The 21,784-nt window shown below is 46.5% G+C and overlaps 1 protein-coding gene across 2 annotated transcripts in view; it reads left to right on the top strand.

Annotated features, from left to right (window-relative positions):
* Nucleotides 1-21,784, top strand: part of Ano6 (anoctamin 6) — a 187,564-nt gene that overhangs the window by 151,447 nt on the left and 14,333 nt on the right. For both annotated transcript variants that reach the window (XM_028869300.2, XM_028869301.2), the window contains 6 exons: nucleotides 2,954-3,096; nucleotides 4,961-5,038; nucleotides 9,606-9,831; nucleotides 10,883-11,052; nucleotides 11,255-11,352; nucleotides 16,947-17,077. In XM_028869300.2, coding sequence (XP_028725133.1) covers nucleotides 2,954-3,096; nucleotides 4,961-5,038; nucleotides 9,606-9,831; nucleotides 10,883-11,052; nucleotides 11,255-11,352; nucleotides 16,947-17,077 — 846 coding nt within the window. The remainder of the gene's footprint in view (nucleotides 1-2,953; nucleotides 3,097-4,960; nucleotides 5,039-9,605; nucleotides 9,832-10,882; nucleotides 11,053-11,254; nucleotides 11,353-16,946; nucleotides 17,078-21,784) is intronic.

Here is a 21,784-nt window from a genome sequence, read left to right as displayed (position 1 = left end):
GGGTAAATTAAAGTAGGCCTTCTGTTTGATAGGCTGTGTGGGTATTTTCTGGGGTGCTTCAGTTCCATAGTCAGCCTGAGAGGGCTGCCACCAGGTGGCTCATACTCTCCAGAAGGGGTCTCAGGAAATGCCTGCCACTTGAGGCTAGCATAGCTCCTGTGGGCAACAAAACTGGCGGTCACAGCTTGCTCCACAAAACTGCCTAGTGTCCTGAAGGTGTTTATCCAGTGACAAGCAGTTACTTCATTCCCCCTTAGAGAAGTTCAGAGATACCGCAGGATGCTGTGGAACAATCCTTTTCTATAATGTGAATATGTATTGGCTAATAAAAAGCTGACAAGCGGGTAGCTAGGCAGGAAGTTAGGCAGGAAAGGCAAACTGAGGATCATAGGAAGGAGGAGGGCAGAGTCAGGAGAAATGCCAGCCAGCCACCTAGCATGCAGGATGTGTAAAAAGAGGTAACAAGCCATGAGGCACGTGACAAAGCATAAATAGAACTATGGGTTACTTTAAGTGTAAGAGTTAAGTTAGTAACAAGCCTGAGCTATTGACGAGCATTTATAAGTAATATTCAGCCTCTGAGTCGGTTATTTGGGACTGGGTGGTAGGGACAGGAAACATCCATTTACACTGAAGGCCTGAGTGCTTTTCAATGGAACCAGCATTCTGCCCTGAATGGAACCGATTCCAACCTGCAGACCATTTTTACTCCAGCTGACTGTGGGTGAAGTAGACATACGAGCAAGCCTGGGAAGTGGGTGCTTGAGTATTTCCTTGCTCTTCTCTCTTGGAAAGTGTTGAGTCCAGGCTCCTTCTCTGGCATCCCAGCCTTTCCTCCTAGCTGCAGGCTTCCCACTCAGCTCTGCAGGACCAACTCTCAACCTTGACTACTGACTGGAAGACAAGAAAAAAAAAAAAATAACAACCAACACCTGTGCTCAGACAGCATGCCTCATTCCAGGCCTATTACACCAGTTAAACCAGAATCTCGGGGTTGTTGCCTGTGATTAGGACTTTCTTAAAGTTCCCCAGTACATCTTGCATGCAGCTCGGGTGAGACGGACCCCTGTCGACCCCTCATTTTGTGATCCCATCTGCTCCTAGTTAGGCCCCAGCTGACACTTAAAACAGACTCCTGATATGGCTGGCCCTTCCAGTACTTGACTAGACATCTGCCCCAAGACACAAATTATCACTGGCTGTCTTAGTTACTGTTCTGTTGCTATGATAAAACACAGCTTATAAAAGAATGTTTAATTGGGCTTACCATTCCAGAGGTTGAGTCTGTCATGGTGAGGCTCACATCTTCATCCACAGTCGGAGTCAGAGAGCTTATGAATGGCCTGGACTTTTGAAACCCCAACGCTTGCCCCAGTGACACACCTCTTCTAACAAGGCCACACCTCCTAGTCCTCCCCAAATAGTTCCACCAACTAGGAACAAAGTATTCAAATATATGAGCTGGGGGGGGGGGTCATTCTCATTCAAAGCACCACACTGGCCCAGAGTCTTCCCTTTAAGATGTGATCCTCTACTACACTGCTCAACCCAAAGCCTGGCCTGCATTCCTGGTCTCTTCTAGCCACTTTGTTACAACTCTATCTATTCTGTCCACTGCAACATCCTTCACACCTTATCTAGTGTTTGCATGTAGGCCTTCCTGCAATTGTGTTCTTACTAGACCATGTTCAGTGCTCCTCCCAACCTGTATTAAACCCCTAGATCCTTTCAAGGCTCATAGTATCCTGTGTATTGTGCCCTCCTGCAGGTCTGTCACTTGGCTGTCCCCTGTCACTCATCATAACCCTTCAGTCAGCGCCAGAATAGAAAGCACCTAGTGCCCCGGCCTCCTTGATTCCTCATGGGCAGCTCCCTAAGGAAGCTAAGCTTTTCACCTGCCGCCTTCCTCCTTTACCTGATCACCTCAGCCGTCCCAAGATACCCACATGGTCCCCTCCTCTGGTGGCTTGTCCCTGAAGCATCTGCTGCAGTGGTTCTCAACCTTCCTAACGCCGCGACCCTTTAATACAATTCGTCATGTTGTGATGACCCCCAACCATGACATCATTCTCTTTGCTACTTCATAACTCTACATTTGCCACTGTGACGAATCATAATGTGACTATCTGATCATGTGACCCTGTGAGGGTCATGACACACAGGTTGAGAACCAGTGGACTGTTGGATGTTTCTGTTGTGTGTCCAGAAAGGTCCGCTCTTCTGTCTGCTGTGCCTGTCATTCCCATGCAGCTAGGAGTCTCTCTTTCTTTTTCTTCTTCTCAGCATGTAGTGGACACTGGAGTGGTAATTGTGAATGGAACTGCAGTAATTTCAGTTTTTAAGAAGAGTTAAAGACAGTAGGCTAATTAAAAGAGCCTAGGGAAGCTGCATCTTCCATTAACACGTAACATTTTTAGCTCTTTTGAGTTACAGATTATGAAAAATAATGATGCCTGAGTTTTTTTTTTTCATAGTTGTACAAAATTCAGAAGTAGAGCCACATTTTTCCATATAATGGTACTGTTTGGGCTTATTTAGAGAGCAATAAAGTAACTGTTCCTTTCCATTCCAGTCCCAGAGGGAGGGAGGAAGAGGAGAACTGAGGATGTGGGGGAAGGCTGAACTTGGCTGCTCTTGAATAGTGAATTCCTTGTGTGTCCAGTTGGAGAAGCGTGGGCTGCAGGCTGTGTGTCCGACATGCACACTCGCCTTCTGACCATGCCCATTGCCCCACCCCACCCCACCCCACTCCCCCACCCCCCGACCATCATGTTTCACAGCATTTGTAAACTACCAACATTTTCATTTAAAGAAAACAACCCTTTCTGCCTTTTAAATGTTACTTAAATCTATAAATAGATTGCACTCACCACAAGAATGGGAGTGGTAATTCCCGGCATGGCGTTCTGACACCAACCTCAAAGAGCCAAGCTGTCCTCTTCTCTCTTGTCAGTGACGCTGTTTTTGGAGTTTTGGAAGCGGCGCCAGGCAGAGCTCGAGTATGAATGGGACACAGTTGAGCTACAGCATGAGGAACAGCCCCGGCCAGAGTATGAAGCCCAGTGTAATCACGTGGTGATAAACGAGATCACTCAGGTACACGTCTGTTCTATTGCAGTCTATGCTCTCCCTGCAGGTTCTCGGCAAGGTGATGCAGTGCAGTGCTCTCCCTGCAGGTTCTCAGTAAGGTTATGAAGTGCAGTGCTCACCCAGCAGGGTCTCAGCAAGGTGGTGCAGTGCACTGCAACCCCTGCATGTTCTCAGCATGGTGATTTAGTGCAGTGCTTTCTCTGAAGTGGTTTGCAACACAATCCACCAAGCCATCATAAGGTGAACAGTGCAGATGCCTGAGCCCACTGTGGCATCTCTGAGGTGCTGAGCATCCATCCCAGATGTGTTCCGAGCACTGCTTAGAACAGTGTATGTGGAGACCACTGTGGGCCCTCTCTTGCAATTATTGTAAAATGCATTTATTTTAGAGACAGCAAGAATGGCTCAGATGAGTAAGGAAAGATGCGTTGGCATTTACAGATGTCTCGGCTGTCACAGGCATCTTCCTTGCAGTCATTTTACATCCTGAGCTGGCTGTCCCTCTCTCTGGTGCTCAGTCTCAGTCACTGGCCCGCCTTCTGGTTGGGATGGGCACAAAAAAATACCGTGACTCTTAATCTAAAGTCAGAAGGGGTTGAAGGAGGGGAACGCATATTGAGATCCTACCGTGTGCCAGGGCTGTGTGAGTGAGGCATTTGTCACTGGCAGAGTATATTTGTTGCAATGACTGCTGCAAAGAGAGAGGAAATAATGCTGCGCATCTCCCTGGTCATCCCCCAACCCCCAAGAGCTGACCTCTGAGTCTTCCACTGTATTTCTATCAACTCAGGGAATTCAGAGCTACCCCTGGTCACCAGTGTGGGAACAGAGTTTTGAAAAGGAGTAGCTCCTGGAAGGCGTGTCTGAGGAAGCTCCCCAACTGTAGGTTCCTAAATCAGCCCCCAGATTTTCAGAATGTGGGTGCTAGAAGAGGTGGGGGAACACCTGAGCATCCTCATTTTATAAATAGCATAGCAGGTGGCATTTGTCTCTTGGGATGCAGGGAACCCCGTTCTGAATAATGACTGCTGCTTGCTGGAGCGGACAGGGCAGTACCTGTGAGTGGATATTTCAGTATGAAAGCTGAAACTCCAGCAGTGACAAAGCCTATGGAGAGCCAAAGCAGAGATGGCCCGGTCATTTAAAATTGTCAACTCGTGAATTAAATCCTCAGTGAAATGCTGCTTGCTAAAACTTCCGAATGAAATCTCACCTTCCTTTATTCCCCGCGTCACCGTGTTGCCTCGGGCAGCCTCCCTGGGTGAGGGAGGAGAGTCGTATGTTGTTGACGTTGCAGGCATGACAGCAGCTTATGGGCCGAGGGGATCCTGGATCTGTGCCTCCGTTTCCTCCTCCTCTATATAATGGAGTGATAGAATGTTTCTGTGTTCCTATCATGAGCATTGATGGCGTTTGATATGTGTAAAACTCAGGAGACTACCTGGCACAGACTGAATGCCAGCCAGTGTTAACACCTGGTGTTACACTCTGGCTGTTCTTCCAGGTAAATCAAGAGGAGCCTTGTTCCCTTCTCTTAATAAACTATAAGATGGAAATGCTCCAAAAATTCATTGTTACACCACGTTAACATGTAAAGCTTTACCAAAAACCACAGCTCTGATAGCTGAGAGCACATGCCCAGTGAGTTCAGGTTCCTGAATTCAATACCCAATACCAAAACAAATAAACAAACAAACAGATGAATGCTGTCCTTGGCCTGGTGTCTGAGATCAGTTAACTGCTTGGCTGTGAGTGAGAACAGTATGCATGTGAACTGGGGTTTTGGTGGTGGTTAGCTGAGTCTAAGACCTGTTGACACCTCCAGAGGTATCCACAGTTTCATTCTTGACCAGCTCTTTTTCTTCATCAGGAGGAGGAGCGCATCCCGTTTACTACCTGTGGGAAGTGTATCCGGATCACCCTATGTGCGAGCGCTGTCTTATTCTGGGTAGGAAACTGTCACAAGCTTGTGCTTAATTGATTTTTTTTTTATTATTATTATATTACATGACGATTTCTCTAGTATCTCATTTAAAATACCAAGGAAAGTGCAAGCCAGGTGTCTTTGTGGTCTCCTACAGAGAGGTCACTACATGGTATCATATAGGGACATGGCTCCTGAGTGCTCCCTGGCTGCCACATGGAGTATTGCCAGGTCGGGGCACCTTCCTGTCCTCTGTGGCTTTTCTGTCCCTTCTACCCCATTTCTGTCAACAGGTTGGGAGTTTCCCTGCTGCTACCGAAGTAGCAGATGGGAGGCAATAGGGACTCCAAGAAATTGCATCAGCAACAACTAAAATTAAAAATTGTAGGAATTTCCATAACAAAAAGATATGCCAAAGGAGAAGGCATTAAAAACCAAAGAAAAGAAAAGGAATTTTAAAAACCGATTTTAGGTGGGGAAGAAAAAAAAAATAAAGACATTGCTAAAAAACACCAGACTTACAAAATAGTTCTGGTTTATTATTAATTAAAATATATTATTAACACAATTTAATGAGAGCTTTGTTGGGCTCAGGAATAAACCGATTAAAGAATGGGATGTGACAGCCAGATCCAAGCTCTGGTCTTGTGATTTAATGCATTCGAGAGGCAGGGTTATAGATCCAGATTGAGTTAATGAACATTGGGAATGCTTGCTAGCTGTTGGGGAAAGGAAAGGTCAGGGTCGTACTTTGAACCACGTGCTGTCATAAATCCCAAAAATACTTTTTTTAAACTGTAAGCCATAAACTAGAAGTAAATGTGAATGAATGCAGTCTGTAGGTCTGAAATGACTTTCTAAACTTCGCTAGCCGTGGAAGACAAAAGTACAGATTCAGAGAAAAGTAAAGATTTCGACACATTGAATGTAAATAAAATAGCGGGAAAAAATAACAAACACACAGAGGGATGCGAGGACAGACAGATACATTTAGGACAGAACCACAGTCGGCTGTGAGACAGCCACTGCAGCTCCACAGCAGGTGACAATGTACACACGTGTGCACCAAACCAGAAAGACACAGTGGCCCTTGTGGGAAATGTCCTGACCCCGAGAGGACCAGTGCACGTCATGACGAGCTTTTCCTTCCGGCCTCCTTGGAGATGCCATGTTGAGGTCACAGGCTGCTGCGTCAGCCTCTCCCACTGGGACCAGGTGATGTCGTTTCTCCATCTTTCCTAGAAAGCAGGTTGACCGTGTGTATTAAGACACACTCAGAAAGATTTATGTGCTCTAGCTTAGTTTAGCTTTTAGAAACTGTGCATCAAGAACTATATCAAAGTCCAGAGTGGTTGCCCTGATCTGTAAATCCTAGTAATTCACAGAGCCAAGGCAGGATAGTTCCAAGTCAGACCAGGCCACATAGCAAGATCTTGTCATAAAGGGGAAATCTTACGGAGAGGTTAAGATTTCATCATAGACATTATCACATTTTATAACACATGTGCACACACATAGGCCTATACACACATGAACACCACAGCCAAAATGTCCTTCCTACTTCAGACTTAGCCAGATAATGGAATATTGTACATCCTTGCAAAAGTATGCTCATGAAATATCCCATGATGTGGGAAATTCTTAAGGCTTATGATGAGTTAAAAGGAAAGATAAAAATATGAAAACTGGCTTTTAATATGCAAATAAGGCATAGTTCTGAAAGAATTTTGCTTTTATTTTAATAGTGAATGGTCTTACCATTTTTCTTTATGTTACTTTTTTTATAATTAAAAGGTTTTTTAAAATTGTAGGTGATAGAGCCAGTTTCCATTTGGAGTGTATGATAATGAAATAGGGGAAGGTTGGTTCCAGTTCCTGAAACTGAACTCCAGGACTGGGGTATAATTTTGATGAGGGCTAGCTACTGTAACCTAGACAGCATCCAGTGGACACCCAGTAGGCCGAGATACAAGGAGAGGTTGACCCTACAGAGCAAAGCTGGGCTTTTCTCCCAGATGGAAAAGGGCTCTCAAGTCCATCCACCATGGGGCACTTTCAGGTTCTCTAGAGTGAGCACGCACTCGAGTTTGATCTGAAAAATGTCAACGTTGGAGTCAGAAAAAGATAAACCTGAGGGAAGAAAGTACCCTGCTCTGAGCAGACTGGAAAGTTGTGGAGGCCTCCAGGTTTGGAAGAGCCGTAGGAGATACCAGAGTCTCAAGCCGAGCCAAGGGGAGGCCGAGCTGCCAGAGTCTGTCTTTGAGTCGGTGTGATGCTCATGCTCTCCCTGCCTGTCAGCTTAATCTAGAACTAATTTTAACTCTCTCTCAGCCTGTATCTCTTCCTTCTGACCCTGCCTACTGTACAGACTACTTACGGGGATTCAATAGTGAAAGGGCGCTGAGGCTGGCAGTGAGCAAGCGTCTAAAGGGTGCTCTGGTGCCGAGTAACTGGAGAAGTAAATTGTGGGGGTGATTATCAGAGAAACTTAAATGGCCTGTTTGTGTTATGCTGGGGGAGGAGGACGCTACATTTTTCCAATTTTTCTCAGCCTTAGCTAATTTACACGTACACACACGCAATCCTTTTCATTTCACAAGACTTAGCTGTGAAGGAGAGGAGATAATGAGCGAGATTACAGGGAAATACAATGCCTTCTCTTTCCGCAGATTTTACGGCAAGTTAGAAAATGTCTTTTTAACACTTTGGTCGCCATAATCGCAGCTAATACCACCCAGTGCTTTGCCTAGGTCTTGGTGTAGTGTTCTCCCATCACATAAGGAAAGTGAAGCCTGGGGCTGGCCTGTACAAGGATCCGCAGCCAGTGGCAGACCTGGGGTTCACATGCAGGAGTCTGTAGCTCATCCCTGTACGTTGCTCAGCACATGTTGACTGTGGTGTGTCTTGCTTGGTGCTAGAGTTCCTGTTCTCCGCTGCCTTTCCCCGACTCTCCTCATAAGCAGTCAGAGTCCAGGGTTCTGAAGTATATCCAAGAAAGAAGATATAAGGAACAATTTAAAGGAGTCTCTCCGACATTGTCTAAATCAGTGGTTTCTCAACCTCCCTGATGCTGTGGCCCTTTAATACAGTTCCTCATGTTGTGGTGACCCCAATCTTAAATTTATTTCATTGCTATTTCATATTTATTTCATATGCTAATACTAATATGAATCGTGACATAAATACCAGATAAACCTGATGGTCTGAGGTAACCAATGTGAAAGAGTCACTCGACCCCCCCCCAACCCCCACCCTTATAAGGGGTCATGACCCTCAGGCTGAGAACAACCGGTCTAAATACTGTTTTGTCAAGTAAGGAAAGGGTCTTAAGGGTCTTAAGCAGTTCATGCTGACCAAAGAGAGCAAGCCTGTTTACTGAGAAAGTAAAATCCTACCACATGCAGGCTTTGCAGCAGGCGACCCAGTGATCCTGGGAAGTAGGAGTCAGAAATGCAGCGGGTCTGCACGGCAGAGCTTGTGGGGATGCCCGTGTGAATGATGGCTCAGGAGGTCCTGAGTGTGAATAGCAAGCATGAGCTCTTAAAGCAGAGGCCTGCCGCCAATACCAATGGCCCGCTACTGGCCAGTGCTGCAGTTAGACCCTGGTACCATGGTAAAGGCAAAGGCAGCCCATGCTGACTCTTGGTGACTGCCTCTCTGGTGGAAGGACCGATTCTCTGTGGACTGAGTGCACACCTGAACCATTTAGTATTGTACAAGGGACATTTGCATTGCTTTTGTGATCATGAACTGTAACACAAATTACTAAACGATCTTAATAAAAAAAAACCCAGAGCCAGATATTGAGGTGAAATCTGAGAGATCAAAGGAATAGAACAAGCCACAGCCACAAGTTCTTACCGCTAGGAAATCCTCAGCCCAAGAGAGCTACTTCCTATATACTCATGCCTATATACTTTTCTGTGCTCTGCCATCTCACTTCCTCTCTCCACCCAGCTCTATCACTTCCTGTCTGTCTGTACAGACCTCCAGACCTCTATGGTTAACTAGTGCTGGGATTAAAGGCGTGTGCCACCATGCCTGGCTCTGTTCCCCATGTGGCCTTGAACTCGGAGACATCCGGATGAATCTCTGCCTCCCAAAAGCTCTAGGGTTAAAGGTGTGTGCTACCACTGCCTGGCCTCTATGTTTAATATGGCTTTTTCCTCTGATCTCAGGGTGAGCTTTATTTGTTAGAGCACAAAGAAAATATCACTACAATGAACACTCCTTCCGCCTAGAATGTTACTCCTCTTTTGTGCTGTCTGAAGATACCACTCCTTTTAACATAGGCTGTCTTCCTCGGCACTCTTAGTTTTATAGGACAATTGTATAGAATATGTAGTAAACGACACTGTCTCTCCTCTTGCCTGGCACAGTCTGATCATCAACAGTATCCCACTATGGTGGATGCTCCCCCTGTGGGACCCATGTTTCCTCCCATTCTGCCCCACTTTCCAACTCTTCCCTGGCACTTCCTTGAGATGCCCTGCACTCGGCACCTGCCGCTTGTTTATCTAAGCACGGGGGCCAGCCTCGGTGCAGTCCTGACCCTCGCCGAGGCTCACATTGCCGCTGCTGGTGCTTTCAGATTCTGCTCATCATCGCTTCGGTGATCGGCATCATCGTCTACAGGCTGTCCGTGTTCATTGTCTTCTCGACAACCCTCCCCAAGAACGTCAACGGGACAGACCCAATCCAGAAGTACCTGACGCCGCAGATGGCCACCTCCATCACAGCCTCCATCATCAGCTTCATCATCATCATGATCCTGAACACGATCTACGAGAAGGTGGCCATCATGATCACCAACTTCGGTGAGGTCCTGCCTGGCCGGAATGATTTCCGAGATATTTAGAGTACCTTTAGCTATTTCCGTCCCTGTAGGTTGAAATTCTTAGGAAATTTTGAGTGTAAACGTATTTTCTCTAGCCCATATGGGAAGTATGTGGTGTGCATCTTTGTATCTGAAGAAGGGACACAGGGGAGACAATGGCGGGAATGTCCAGGCTCTGTAAACACAGGGGGCTGAAGAATATGTTCAATGACGTTAGATCATGTGTTCTCTTGCTGAAAGCAAACAGTCTCTTTATTGCAAACAAGTGGAAGAGGGTCATAGCTCCAGGGGCAAGTGCGCACCTCAGCCAAAGCGAGGACAAGCTGCCCTATCGGCGCATGTCATCCCCCACGCTGTCCTTGCTAATACAGTTCTCAGCAGCTCCGCCTGATGTAATGGGTGTTGCTTCTGACTGGCTTGCGTCCCAAGCAGCTGCTTCATGGCTGGAGTTGGGGGCTTCCCACACCCCGCATGCATCCGGGTCCTTCTCACAATGACAGTCAGACTGGCTGAGATTCGTAGCTAGGAGGACAGACCTTTGTACTTCCCACATGCCTCTAGCCAATGGCTCTTCTTCCACCGATCTTACAATTTCAGGAGACAAAAGAATTGCCTCTCCTTGGCAGTTCACAGCTAATTTTCTAAGTTAGGGTTGAGCGTGTTCCTCAGTGGCAGAGGTCCTGGATTTGATCCCTAGAGCCACAACAAAAATAACTCTGGGGTTTTAGACCAAAACCATTCTTGCCCATTTGATGATAAGGCATTTATAAATTTTAAGAAGCAGTTTAAAAGCAAATGTGTGTGCTTGGCTTGCCGTGGAGGATATTGTGTTTATATGGGAGGGGAACGCATAACAATGTGTAAACTCAGAATTAACACAGTGGCTATTTTAAGAAATGGAAAGCAGATTCAGTAGAAACAGTGTGAATTGTAATTCTTTCCGCATGTTATCTCGGGTATCAGAGTCTTTGATTAGCGTCTCAGAGCCGTTTGGGATTTCAGGGTCTTTCTTGCTGTTGTTTTAACCGCAGAACTCCCAAGGACCCAGACTGACTATGAGAACAGCCTGACCATGAAGATGTTCTTGTTCCAGTTCGTCAACTACTACTCTTCGTGTTTCTACATCGCGTTCTTTAAGGGCAAATTTGTAGGCTATCCAGGGGACCCGGTGTACTGGCTGGGCAAGTACAGAAACGAAGAGGTGAGAAAACCGAATGGCGTTACTCTCTTGACAGTTGAAGCTGCTGCTGCTAGCTCTCTCGCGCCTGCCTAATGAATAGTGACTTCCTTGTGTGTTGCGGGGATATTTTTAGCCTAAGAGAACAAGTAGAGATGTTAATGTGATGCTTCTTTGCAAGTTGCACACCTGAAATCTAAATGTTGTTTTCTTTGGAACATGCCAGTGTGACCCAGGTGGCTGTCTCCTTGAACTGACGACGCAGCTGACAATCATCATGGGTGGAAAGGCAATCTGGAATAACATACAGGAAGTGCTGCTCCCGTGAGTACCAGATCTGTAGTCCTAGGTGTCAGCGTGGGGGGACAGGTCAGCCCACCCACGGAAATGATTTACCCACATAGCCATACATCTCTCTAAAGCAGACTAGAATCCATTGAGATTAAAGGTCTAACCAGTGGTTTATACATGTTTAATGATGATCTATAGGGGCTCAGCAGATGGATCAGTTGTAATGTACTTCCTGTGTAAGCATGAAGACTGGAGTTGGGGATCCCCAGTACCCATACAAAAAGCCAGGCACTGTTGTACATGCCTGTAACTTCCGCACTGGGGAGGTAGAGACAAGCGGATCCCCGGAGCTCACTGGCTGGCTGAATTGGCTAGCTCTGGGATCTGTGATAGACTATGCCTGAAAAAAGCTAGGTGAAGACTGATTGAGGAAGACGCCTGATGCCAACCTGTGGATCTTACATGCTCCTGTACACATGTGTAAACACACGTGCATGCACACAAGCACACACAGTAGTGTTATAGAAGACCTTCTTCATCTTCACGTTTAACAGAAATCCCACCGGCTGTAGTTTATGCCTCTTAGGCTGTCACTGGTGGCCGACTCGGCAGAGGCCTGTGAGAAAGGGCCCTTGTTAGAGTTGTGCGCTACATACGGCCGTACATCCACATAGCATCTCCCACCCTCATGCATCAAGTCATTAGTAGCAATGTGTTACATGCCTCATGTGTACCAGTCTCTGCAGCAGGTGCTCTGTGTTTCTCATGTGCATGTATACATTTATATAGTTAAATTTCATAGATCTTGCTTGAATCTTCCTTTTGCTAATGAAGATCTGTGGCTTTAAGAGGTTAAATGGTCTACCCAAGATCACACTGGCAGTGAGAGGTTGCTGTGGGATTCAACTCCAGAATCCAGTGACTCCAGACTCAGTGTTGTCAAGAACAGACATCCCCAAGACATCAGAAACAGTTACCATGGGGGTTTTGAATGGTTTCCTTAGAGAGAGAGAGAGAGAGAGAGAGAGAGAGAGAGAGAGAGAGACCAGCAGGAGGGCACAGTTACCCTCCAGATAGTTAGCAAGGGCCCTATTGTGGGATCTGTCGACAGCCCAGCACCATCTGCATTTCCTGCCAACAGAACACTTGATATCGTAGTTTTCCATTGCAATGCAACAAATTATTATTATTATTACAAAGTCACTGGGTTAAAATAAGGTTTGAAGTCCTGGAGGTCAGCTGTCTAACATGGGTCTTACTGGATTAACACCACGGTGCTGCCTAGCCAGGGCCTTTCCAGAAGTTCTCGGGTGAAACAGCCTTTGCCTTTTCTGGCCTTGTGGCCACCCAGACCCTTCCCTTGGGATGCTGTCTGTCATGCCTCTGCCCCCGCCCTGTGGTTCTCATCCCTCCCTACATCCAGGATGGTCTCCTGTGGCCCATGTTTCTATGAGACCTAACGCTCTTCAGATGTTCTGGAGACTGGCAGGGAACCCCTTTGGGAGACCATTGCCCTGCCCACACGCTTGCTTTTTCAAAGAAGTTCCTGGTTTCCATCTTTGCTTTCATGGAACTCCTGATCCCTCTTCTACCTCTTTGCATCCTCCGTGAACCCTTTTCTATTCCATGTCAACACTGATGACAGAGTGTGATGCAGAGTGTCCCCTCGCCTAAATGGCCTCTCGAGCCACTCACTCACGCATGGAGGTAAATATAGAATTTACATTTCAAAATTAAAATCCTTCCTTTGTAAAGTCTTATACCTGCTCCACAGTGGGGTAGATTGGCTTAAAACTCACCACCTAGTTTAGGCTGAAGCATCCTGCATCCTCCACTGTCCTCCCCCACCACCTACGATGTCGTCTCTCTTTCTGCCCTGTGAATCTGTGTCTCCTGTGTTGCCAGGTTTCTGTTCGTTCTCTCTGGAATAGTTAGCTGACTCGGGTCTCAGTGCGTCCACAGCACTGGGGCTTTCTTCTCCCTCTTCGATGGGAACTGTCACGGCCCTTCTCAGAGTAAAGACGACACTCCCATCCCAGGAAAGGATTCCAGCTTTAGCTGGGAGATAACTTTAATCCTGCTGCACAGAAAACAACCCCTTCCTTTCATCAAGTTCATAGTCTTGTTTTTCCAGATAAGTGAAAGTAGGTCATGGGCAAATCACGCTGTTTCAATATGAAAATGTGTTTTAAAATATTTTAACTCATTCTTATACTACCAAAGCAGCACTTTCTAAGCCAAGTAGATTATTTAACACAAAATTTTCTTGATAAGGAACTGCTTGACCGTGAGCTATTTTCTGAGTTTTTAAAAGTTAGTGGGGAGGGTATATTTCCTAAATTAATTCTGAGAAATTTTGACTTCAAGTAAGCTTATTGTTAACAAGTACAGAGATTTCCATTCTGGCCAACGAAAATAATGTCATGTGTTTAATTCTCTTCCCCTGGCTCTAAACCTAAGAATGCCAAGTCTCAGTTGGAGCAGTGTCCTTGGGGCTGTGGTGTGTGGGGCGCAGTGTCTTAGTTCCACACAGAAAAGGGTACGGTGGTGTGCCCGTTACACCTCCTCCCAGAACTTCACCCCTCTGAAGAGTGTTGGAGCCAGGGAAGAGGCTTGACAGCGTTCATGTGAGGTTGCTATGTCAAAGGAATGCAGTAAAGGGTACTTGATCAGCATTTCTCAGACTTGGTCACTTCAGGTCCACACCCTTCATTCAGCTTGGATTCCTACACTAAGCTGAGCCTACACAGAGACTGATCCCAGGTACAGAGAAAGCACTGGGTGTGAGCACCTGAGGGAATAAATGATTGGTGTGTTGTTGGACCCTGAGAATGTTGGCCCTCTGGTCATCCCAGCACTGATATTCAAGGCATCCTAGGGATTTTTTTTTTTTCTTTACAAAAGACCGTGTTAACATTAAAAAAAATAATAATGAAAACCCCCGAACACTTAGAACATGAGTATCCTTAGATTTAACTAGGGGGTGGCTATGACATTTTTTTTTCCTTATGTATTTTTTTATCTTGTCAAAATGACCATGCACTTACATAACCAGAGAAGGGACTGTTGTAGGAGAAAATACCCCTCTTCAAGAGAGGCTGTGGATGAGGCCTCGATAGACACACTCACCCTTCACAAGAACATTGACTTCAGATGTTAAATAGTCACAGAGTGATGTGTGCTTGGGGTGAGGGGATGTACCTAAATGGAAATGGCATCTGGCTCTAGTTTGATAAAAGGCCAAGAGAGAATGACATACAAAATGCTATCACAACATAGTAAAAAAAAAATAACTGAGTAAAGGGAAATTTAGTACTATGTGTTTTGTTAATGTTAGATTAACATTAACATTTTGTTAATGGTAGATTTGTACAGAAATGACTTTGTAACCTCTGCTTCTAATCTTAGCAGGGGCGTGAGAGGCTCTCTGGTGGTTTTTTGGTTTTTTGGTTTTTGGTTTTTGGTTTTTTTTTAATCTGTGGTAATTCTCGTGTAGTCAAGGTTAAGAGCTGGTAACAGAATCACAACCCGGTTTTATTTTTGCTTTTATTTTTGTTGTTGTTGTTTGGTTTTTTTGTTTGTTTGTTTGTTTTGGGTTTTTTTCTGTTGAAAACTCCAAAGATTCAGGGAAATGGAGCAAGAGGCTTGGAGTCTCTAGCTCCTGAAGCCAGGCGGAGAGTCGTCTGCTGTGATCTACAGTGTGTGTGTGGCGGGGGGGGGGGGGGGGGGGGACGCGGTATGGTGGGAGGGGAGTATCTGCTGAGTGAGGTGGATTGGAATCCCCAGAAGAAAAATGCCTACTTTTTCTAGGGCACGGACAGTGTGCCGAAGCAGCTGGGGAGTGGGAGGCAGAGCAAATAAATAAATAAATAAACCAATAGAGTCCAAGCCAATATTTGCCATGTCATGAAGGCTTGTGAGGTGTGGCCCTTGAATGGCTACTGCAGATTCCAGGGCACCCTCAGATCTTTGGGTTGACATAGAAGAGGCTTCGGTGTCCACACACATTCCACACCTTGAAGTCAAGGTCCCAGTATCTTAGCTCCGTCTTCCGTGGCCTCTGCCTGTGAGCGTGTATAGGTAGGCAGGAAGTCCTGTGAGTGTGAGGAAGGTCCTGGCCCCTCTTACCCGTCTTGAATCCCATTAATCCTGGCATCAGCCCTCGCCAATGTATATCAGCACATTTTAACTTTACCAGAGAAGCTAGGAAGTAGGAGAGTGTGGGTTCAGATTCAAGGGCATCCCAGTCTGAGTTCCTCCATTTGCCTGGCCTCCTACAGAAGAAGTGGGGAGAAATGGGGAATTCGGGCCTATGTTCTATGGAAGAGCACCTGCCCTGAGTAAGCTTTACTAGAAGGTCCAGGAAAGCTGAAGAGAGGCCAGCAGCAGGGAGAAGCCCAGCCTAGCGAGTCAACTCTGTCAGCCTCGAATCTTAAGTGCCTAGTGCCCTCGAGGAACAGGTGAGGGCCTGAACCATCTTCTTGTAGCAGTTGTCTTTACAGCCCCGTAATGAGTCCTCAGTGTCAGAATTCCAAACCCACACGAACCTGCTGTCTAAGCACCCAAAGTGTGGGAGACGCACTGTGGGTGTGCTGAAGCCAGCTGTTACTTGAGGGGGCGGAGGTTCTTTGTCACAGGTTCATGGAGAGACAATTCTGTTGCCGTCTCGGGTCCCTCTTCCAGGCAGAGTGCCCTGGGAAGGGTGGGAAGCATTTATCAGGGACACGAGAAGCACGATGTTCAAGAAGAGAAAACAGGCGGCTGGATGGGAGCAGCATGCGGTGGTGTGCAGGGCTGACTCTGTCCCATCTAAAGGACATACGTGTCTTCCCGTGTCCTGCAGTTGTTCAGTTCATGGCAGAGTCTGAGACCTGGTTTGACATCGTTGTGCTTAGCTTTTCTGCAGTAGCCCCCCACTTCCCTAGGAACACCCCAACCTTCACTCTTAGATCCCACCCCCCCATCCCCCCCACGCTCTACCTAACCTTGCTTCCTCCTTCCGGGGACCCCCCCCCCCCCCCCCCCGAGCTTCTGTGTTGTGCTAAGGCAGGTCTGCTCCTGCCTCAGGCTGTCTGTGGCCACTAGTCCCCAGCCTGGAGGTTCCAGCTCTGCTGCTCAAGCCCCCTGCCCCCGTCACAGCCCCACACTTAATGCCACAAGGTGAGCAGCCTCGGTTCCCCCTGCACACCGTTACAGACAGAACTTGTCTGCAGCAGGTACCGCCAGCTTGCATCACCGTCTTCGTTTTGCTTATTTTCACCCTGAAAAAAAAAATGTTTTTAATGATTAGAGGGGGAGAAAATGGAAAACTGAAGATATTTTTAATCATTTATTTTTTTTTATGTGCACTGGTGTTTTGCCTGCATGTACATCTGTGTCAGATCTTGGAGTTACAGACAGTTGTGAGCTGCCATGTGGGTGCTGGGAATTGAACCCTGGGTCTTCTGGAAAAATAGTCAGTGCTCTTAACTGCTGAGCCATCAAACTGAAGATATTTAGCATGCAAAGGAGAAGCTAATTTCTTGGGAGGACTACCTATTCAGCTTTGAGACAGCAAAGAAATTCTTCATGATGTGGGTCTGACAATATTCATTCTAATTTATAATTTGATTTTTTTTTCCTGGCAGATGGGTCATGAATCTGATTGGACGATATAAAAGAGTTTCGGGATCAGAGAAGATAACTCCACGATGGGAACAGGATTACCATCTGCAGCCCATGGGCAGGCTGGGGTTGTTCTATGAGTATCTTGAAATGAGTAAGTATTCAGTAAAATATGCTGGGGTATGTGTTGGAGCTGAAGGAATCTGTGGTTGAGCTACAAAATTATTTAGCGCATTGATATGAATAGTTTGTTTTTCTCCACTGGGTAGAAGTATAGAGTGGAGAAAAATCAAAGGTTTCAAATATGATGGCTGTGTGTGGTTTTGTTAGTACTTGTTGTTCAAAGCTAAGGATTTATTACCGTGCATTGAAATGGAATTTTCCATGAGGTCTTCACTGTAAGTTCGCAAAGCATCCTGACCATGTTGTCTGTGAATGAACTCCAATCACTGTCACTAGGTACAATTCATTCAGCTTATGCTAGCATCCATGCAGTTATTGGCCAGAACAGAATCGCTGAGCAAACCTGTGAGAACACAGTTCCTCATGGCAGGAAGGGTCCCTGGCTCCCTTTCATACCTCACTCCTGCTTTAGATGGCCTCTTGTTTCTTCTGGGCAGGGTTTGCATGTGGTGCCTTGAATGACCCTCTGGGTGAGGAGCCATCCTGCTGGCCTGGAGTTAGTCAGGACTTGGCACAGGGCCTGCCCCACCTCCTTGGGTGTCTTGTCCGTTTGTGAACTACCTGCACCGGCTCTCCCTCTTCATCAGTTGAACATGGTTTTGAACTCTGTTGCCTTAAATCGATGCATCTCAGAACAGATTTTCATCAGGAACACTAACCTTTCTATTGTGAATGACATACTTAATTCTAAAAGTTGGCTGACCATTTACATATTTTGTATCTCTGCCCTTTGACCTAACCTTTACAACGAATCACAATTTTTTAAGCTTGGGAGAACAGGAAAACAGGCACAAAATCTGACAGGCTTCGTGTTTGTGCAAAGGGGTTAGTGTCTCTGCCAGGACACTGCTTCTTGCAAACAGTTGGTAGGTTATTAAATCATATTCTGTGTATAAAATGTCTTTTAGAAAGTATGCATAATACATAGAAATAGTTGTTTGTCTGGGTGAGGAAAACAGTCCACTTTGTGTGTATCAGCCTGGGGTCAAATTTGAAATTCGTTTTTGTTTTTTTATCAAGATTGGTTTTTATTAAGGGCGCAGCATCAGTACGGAATGGATTGTGAGACAATTACTATCTCTTACTAGAGCTGTGATCAGCATTAATAGTAGCTCCCTGGCATAGAACGTTACTTATTTGAGCCTCTCCCCAGCACAAAGACTTGTGCAGAGGAAGTTATTCCCCCCACATACACCAATTGATTAGTTAAATGAATGACATTAAGGAGAAAAGTTACATAGCCATGCTTTGGGGAGATGATGAACAGACTTTTAGGGTTTCATGGGCCTGTTAAATAGTTATGAACTAATTAATTTGGTCTCATCCTACTCTACTATATGTGTACATATAGTCTATCATAACAGCTGCTATAGACAGACTTTGAGGTTTCTGACAATGCTTTATAGCCATCCCAACAATTCCCAATGACTTGGAGAGCTTCCTCAGTTTCAGAGCATAGACAATGTTACTTTGTATTTGGTAACTCAGTGAAATCTGTGTTTAGTCCTTCTAGGCTGTGAAAGATATAATTTTCAGTGCCCTTTGAATTCTTGGTTCATTTCTCTAAACATAAATATTGTCTCTGGGAGTAATGTCACTCCGAGGTGACCTTCACAGTGCTCTCCCACATCCATCAGTGTCAGCTCCCCACAGGTGGTCGGTGCCTCCCACCAACCACAGCACTTTCCCTTTCTTTCCTGTCTGACTGGCTCTTACTGGCCCTCAGCGAAGCCACTCCGCTCTGCTGCTCTTGTAAGGCCGAGCAGCCCTGGCTCCCATAATCCTGTGCGTGTACGAATGCCCCTCCCCCTACTAGACTCAGCTACCAAGCCCTTAGCAGCAGTACTTGGAGCCTAGTACTCACAGATATTTGTTGACTTTGGAGCATGTCTGCACCTGCTAGTCAATCTCACGTCTGCATTGCCCCGCCTACTCCCAGTGCCCACCGAGGCTGTGTGCCCTAGAATTTCTGTTCTTGCTGTTACTGCTGCCAGCAAATGTTTTTTTTTTTTTTTTTTATTTTTTTTATTTAGTACATGATTTGAGATTGAATCATTCGGAGGTATTAGCCAAAGTTGCCCGGCAGAATGTTAGGTCCTCAACTCTGAGGACTTACGAACGTAAGAGAAGAACAGCAGCCAGGCAGCGGTGGTGGCGCACGCCTTTAATCCCAGCACTCGGGAGGCAGAGCCAGGTGGATCTCTGTGAGTTCAAGGCCAGCCTGGTCTACAGAGCAAGATCCAGGACAGGCACCAAAACTACATGAGAAACCTTGTCTGGAGAGAAAAAAAAAGAGGAGAGAGAAGAGCAGCAATTGATATTAGAGTTGGAAGCGGAAGATGCAGTTTTGTACCTGGGTTCTACCTGTCCTAGACACAGGTGTCTTTGGTGGCAGCTTCATGGTTGGCCGATGGCACAGTGAAGGGCACCAGAGTGAGGCAGTGAGCCCCCCTGTGTCTCTGGACGGCCTTTTCCTTGTTCAGCCCTTCTCCAAGTTCAGTTTCCTAAGTCATGGGAATAATGGCTATTTTCATTCCTTTCCTGTTGCCGAGTTAAAATAGCCTGAGAGAAGCCATTTGAGGGAAAAAGCGTTCGTTATAGCCCCAGGTTCAACATACATCCCCTCACGATGGGGAGGTCCAGGCAGCCAGAGCCTGAAGCACCTGGTCACATCACATCCGCAGAAATGGAAGGATGTATGCATGCTAATGTTTACCTTGCTTCTGACATTGCATACGGCCCAGGAGTCCCTGCCCACAGAATAGCCATCCCACAGTCAAAGAGTCTTCCTCCATCAATAAATGTAATCAAGATTCTCCTGACAGGTGTGCCAGAGGCATCTCACAGGAGATTCTAGGTCCCGTCAAGGTGACAGCGACACACATCACAATGATCCCCATCTATTCTTCTCTGCATTTGCTTACTGCTGTGAATGTCTCGGCTCCTCAGCATCCCCTCGGCTCACCCCTTTTCTCCCTGTGCCCCACCTCCCAAATGTGCTGCCCTCTCTAGACTTCGGGCCTGCCTTCCAATTCTTTGCTTCTTGTGCTCCTTTCCACAACCTGCAGAGAAGACTTCTAGTCTTTAAAGGAATGGCTTTCTAGCATGGCAGATGAGGAATTCCTGTCTCTTCCTGCAGTGCCCAGGGGTGGGTGTACCACTGTGCCAAGCACTGTATTATTTGTCAGAGATACCAAGCTAAGACTTGGTGCATGTTCTCATGGAGCTTGACACACAGTGGTTTACTTTGGAAAAGCCAAAGAAGACTTGGTCAAGCAGGTGGTGTTTGGATGTGATTTTTGAAAAGAGAACGGTAGTAACAAAAGAATGGGGGAGGAAATGGACGGTACACACCGAATAGTGGAGAACCGGGCATGTTTTAAAATGCAGAGTCACCCCTGTGACTGCTTCAGAGTTCTGTAGACAAAGCATGGCTGAAGCGGAGGCTCGGTGGTGAGAACATTAAGTAAACTACAACGTACGTGGTGGCCTCTGTGTGTCTGGCAGGGGCTTGGGATTCATAAGAAAGAATGGGGGTTTGTGGGAATATTGGTAAGCAAGAGAATTATGTAGTGTTTTTGTTGACAGTCAGATTATTCCAGAAGCAGAGTGGAAGCTTGGGATGGGGTCTCTATTTGGTGAGAAGACAATAATTACGAGGTTACAACAATCAACTCTTTGTTTTGTTTTTTGAGACAGAGTTTCTCTGTGTAACAGCCCCAGCTGTCCTGGAAATATCTCTATAGACCGGGCTGGCCTCAAACTCACAGAGATCCGCCTGCCTCTGCCTCCCAGAGTGCTGGGATTAAAGGCAAGCGCCACCACGCCCATCATCAGCAGTTAGTTCATTTAAGTGATGAGTGCCTAAACAGAGGTTGTGAGAATATTCATGGGAATAGAAGAGGGGAGACTGGTTTGATGACCATTGAAGGGGTGACTCAGATGGCAGATGAGGAAGAGAATTTCTAAGATAACTTCCAGGAGATGGAATATGCAGGAGGGGAGCTGGTGTAGAGATGGCTCTGGGGTCTGTAGGACATCAGGATGGCAATGTTACTGGGAAAAGTGGGTACACAGATCAGGCACTGAGGAGCTGTAGGTGAGGCCATGTGGTGGGTCAGGCATGCCTAGCAGGAGTCGTGAGAGACTGCCAGAGTGCTGAGGAGGCTGGGAGAGAGGAGCAAAGCAGGGGGAGGACTCCAACAGGGTTATTTCTGCAGAGAAGGCTTTTGAGGGTGACATCATCGCTCAGGAGGGATTGGACCATGGCAGAAAGGCGCATAAGACAGGAGGAAAAGTCAGCGCTAAAACATTGTTAGTTGCTACAACTGGGAAAGCGGTTGAAGCCCTGTGGGTAATTGTGTTTTAGAGGCTTTTAGTTAAAATATAACTTGGCTTTTTAAATTAAGCGGAACAAGTCAAGAAAAACCATCCCATGGAGAGGGAGATGCTTGGCCCTGTCAAAAACGATCTGTCTTTAGCGGGGTCAAGAATCTCCCGGGCTTTGGAATGTGCAGCCACTTTCAGGGAGGCACGAGTAGCTTCCATGCAGGGGTGAGGGCTTGTGGGACGGTGGGATGTAGGGCTTAGCGGATGGCTGAGTGGAGGAAGTCTCTCAAGGCTCGGCACTCTGTTTGCTTACTGCCAGCACACTCCCAACATTCTCCGTCATCCTCTT

The sequence above is a fragment of the Peromyscus leucopus genome, chromosome 20 (assembly GCF_004664715.2).
Source record: "Peromyscus leucopus breed LL Stock chromosome 20, UCI_PerLeu_2.1, whole genome shotgun sequence".
Lineage (NCBI taxonomy): Eukaryota > Metazoa > Chordata > Mammalia > Rodentia > Cricetidae > Peromyscus > Peromyscus leucopus.
The sequence above is the reverse complement of the archived record's forward strand: the minus strand, read 5'-3'. Positions and strand labels throughout refer to the sequence as shown.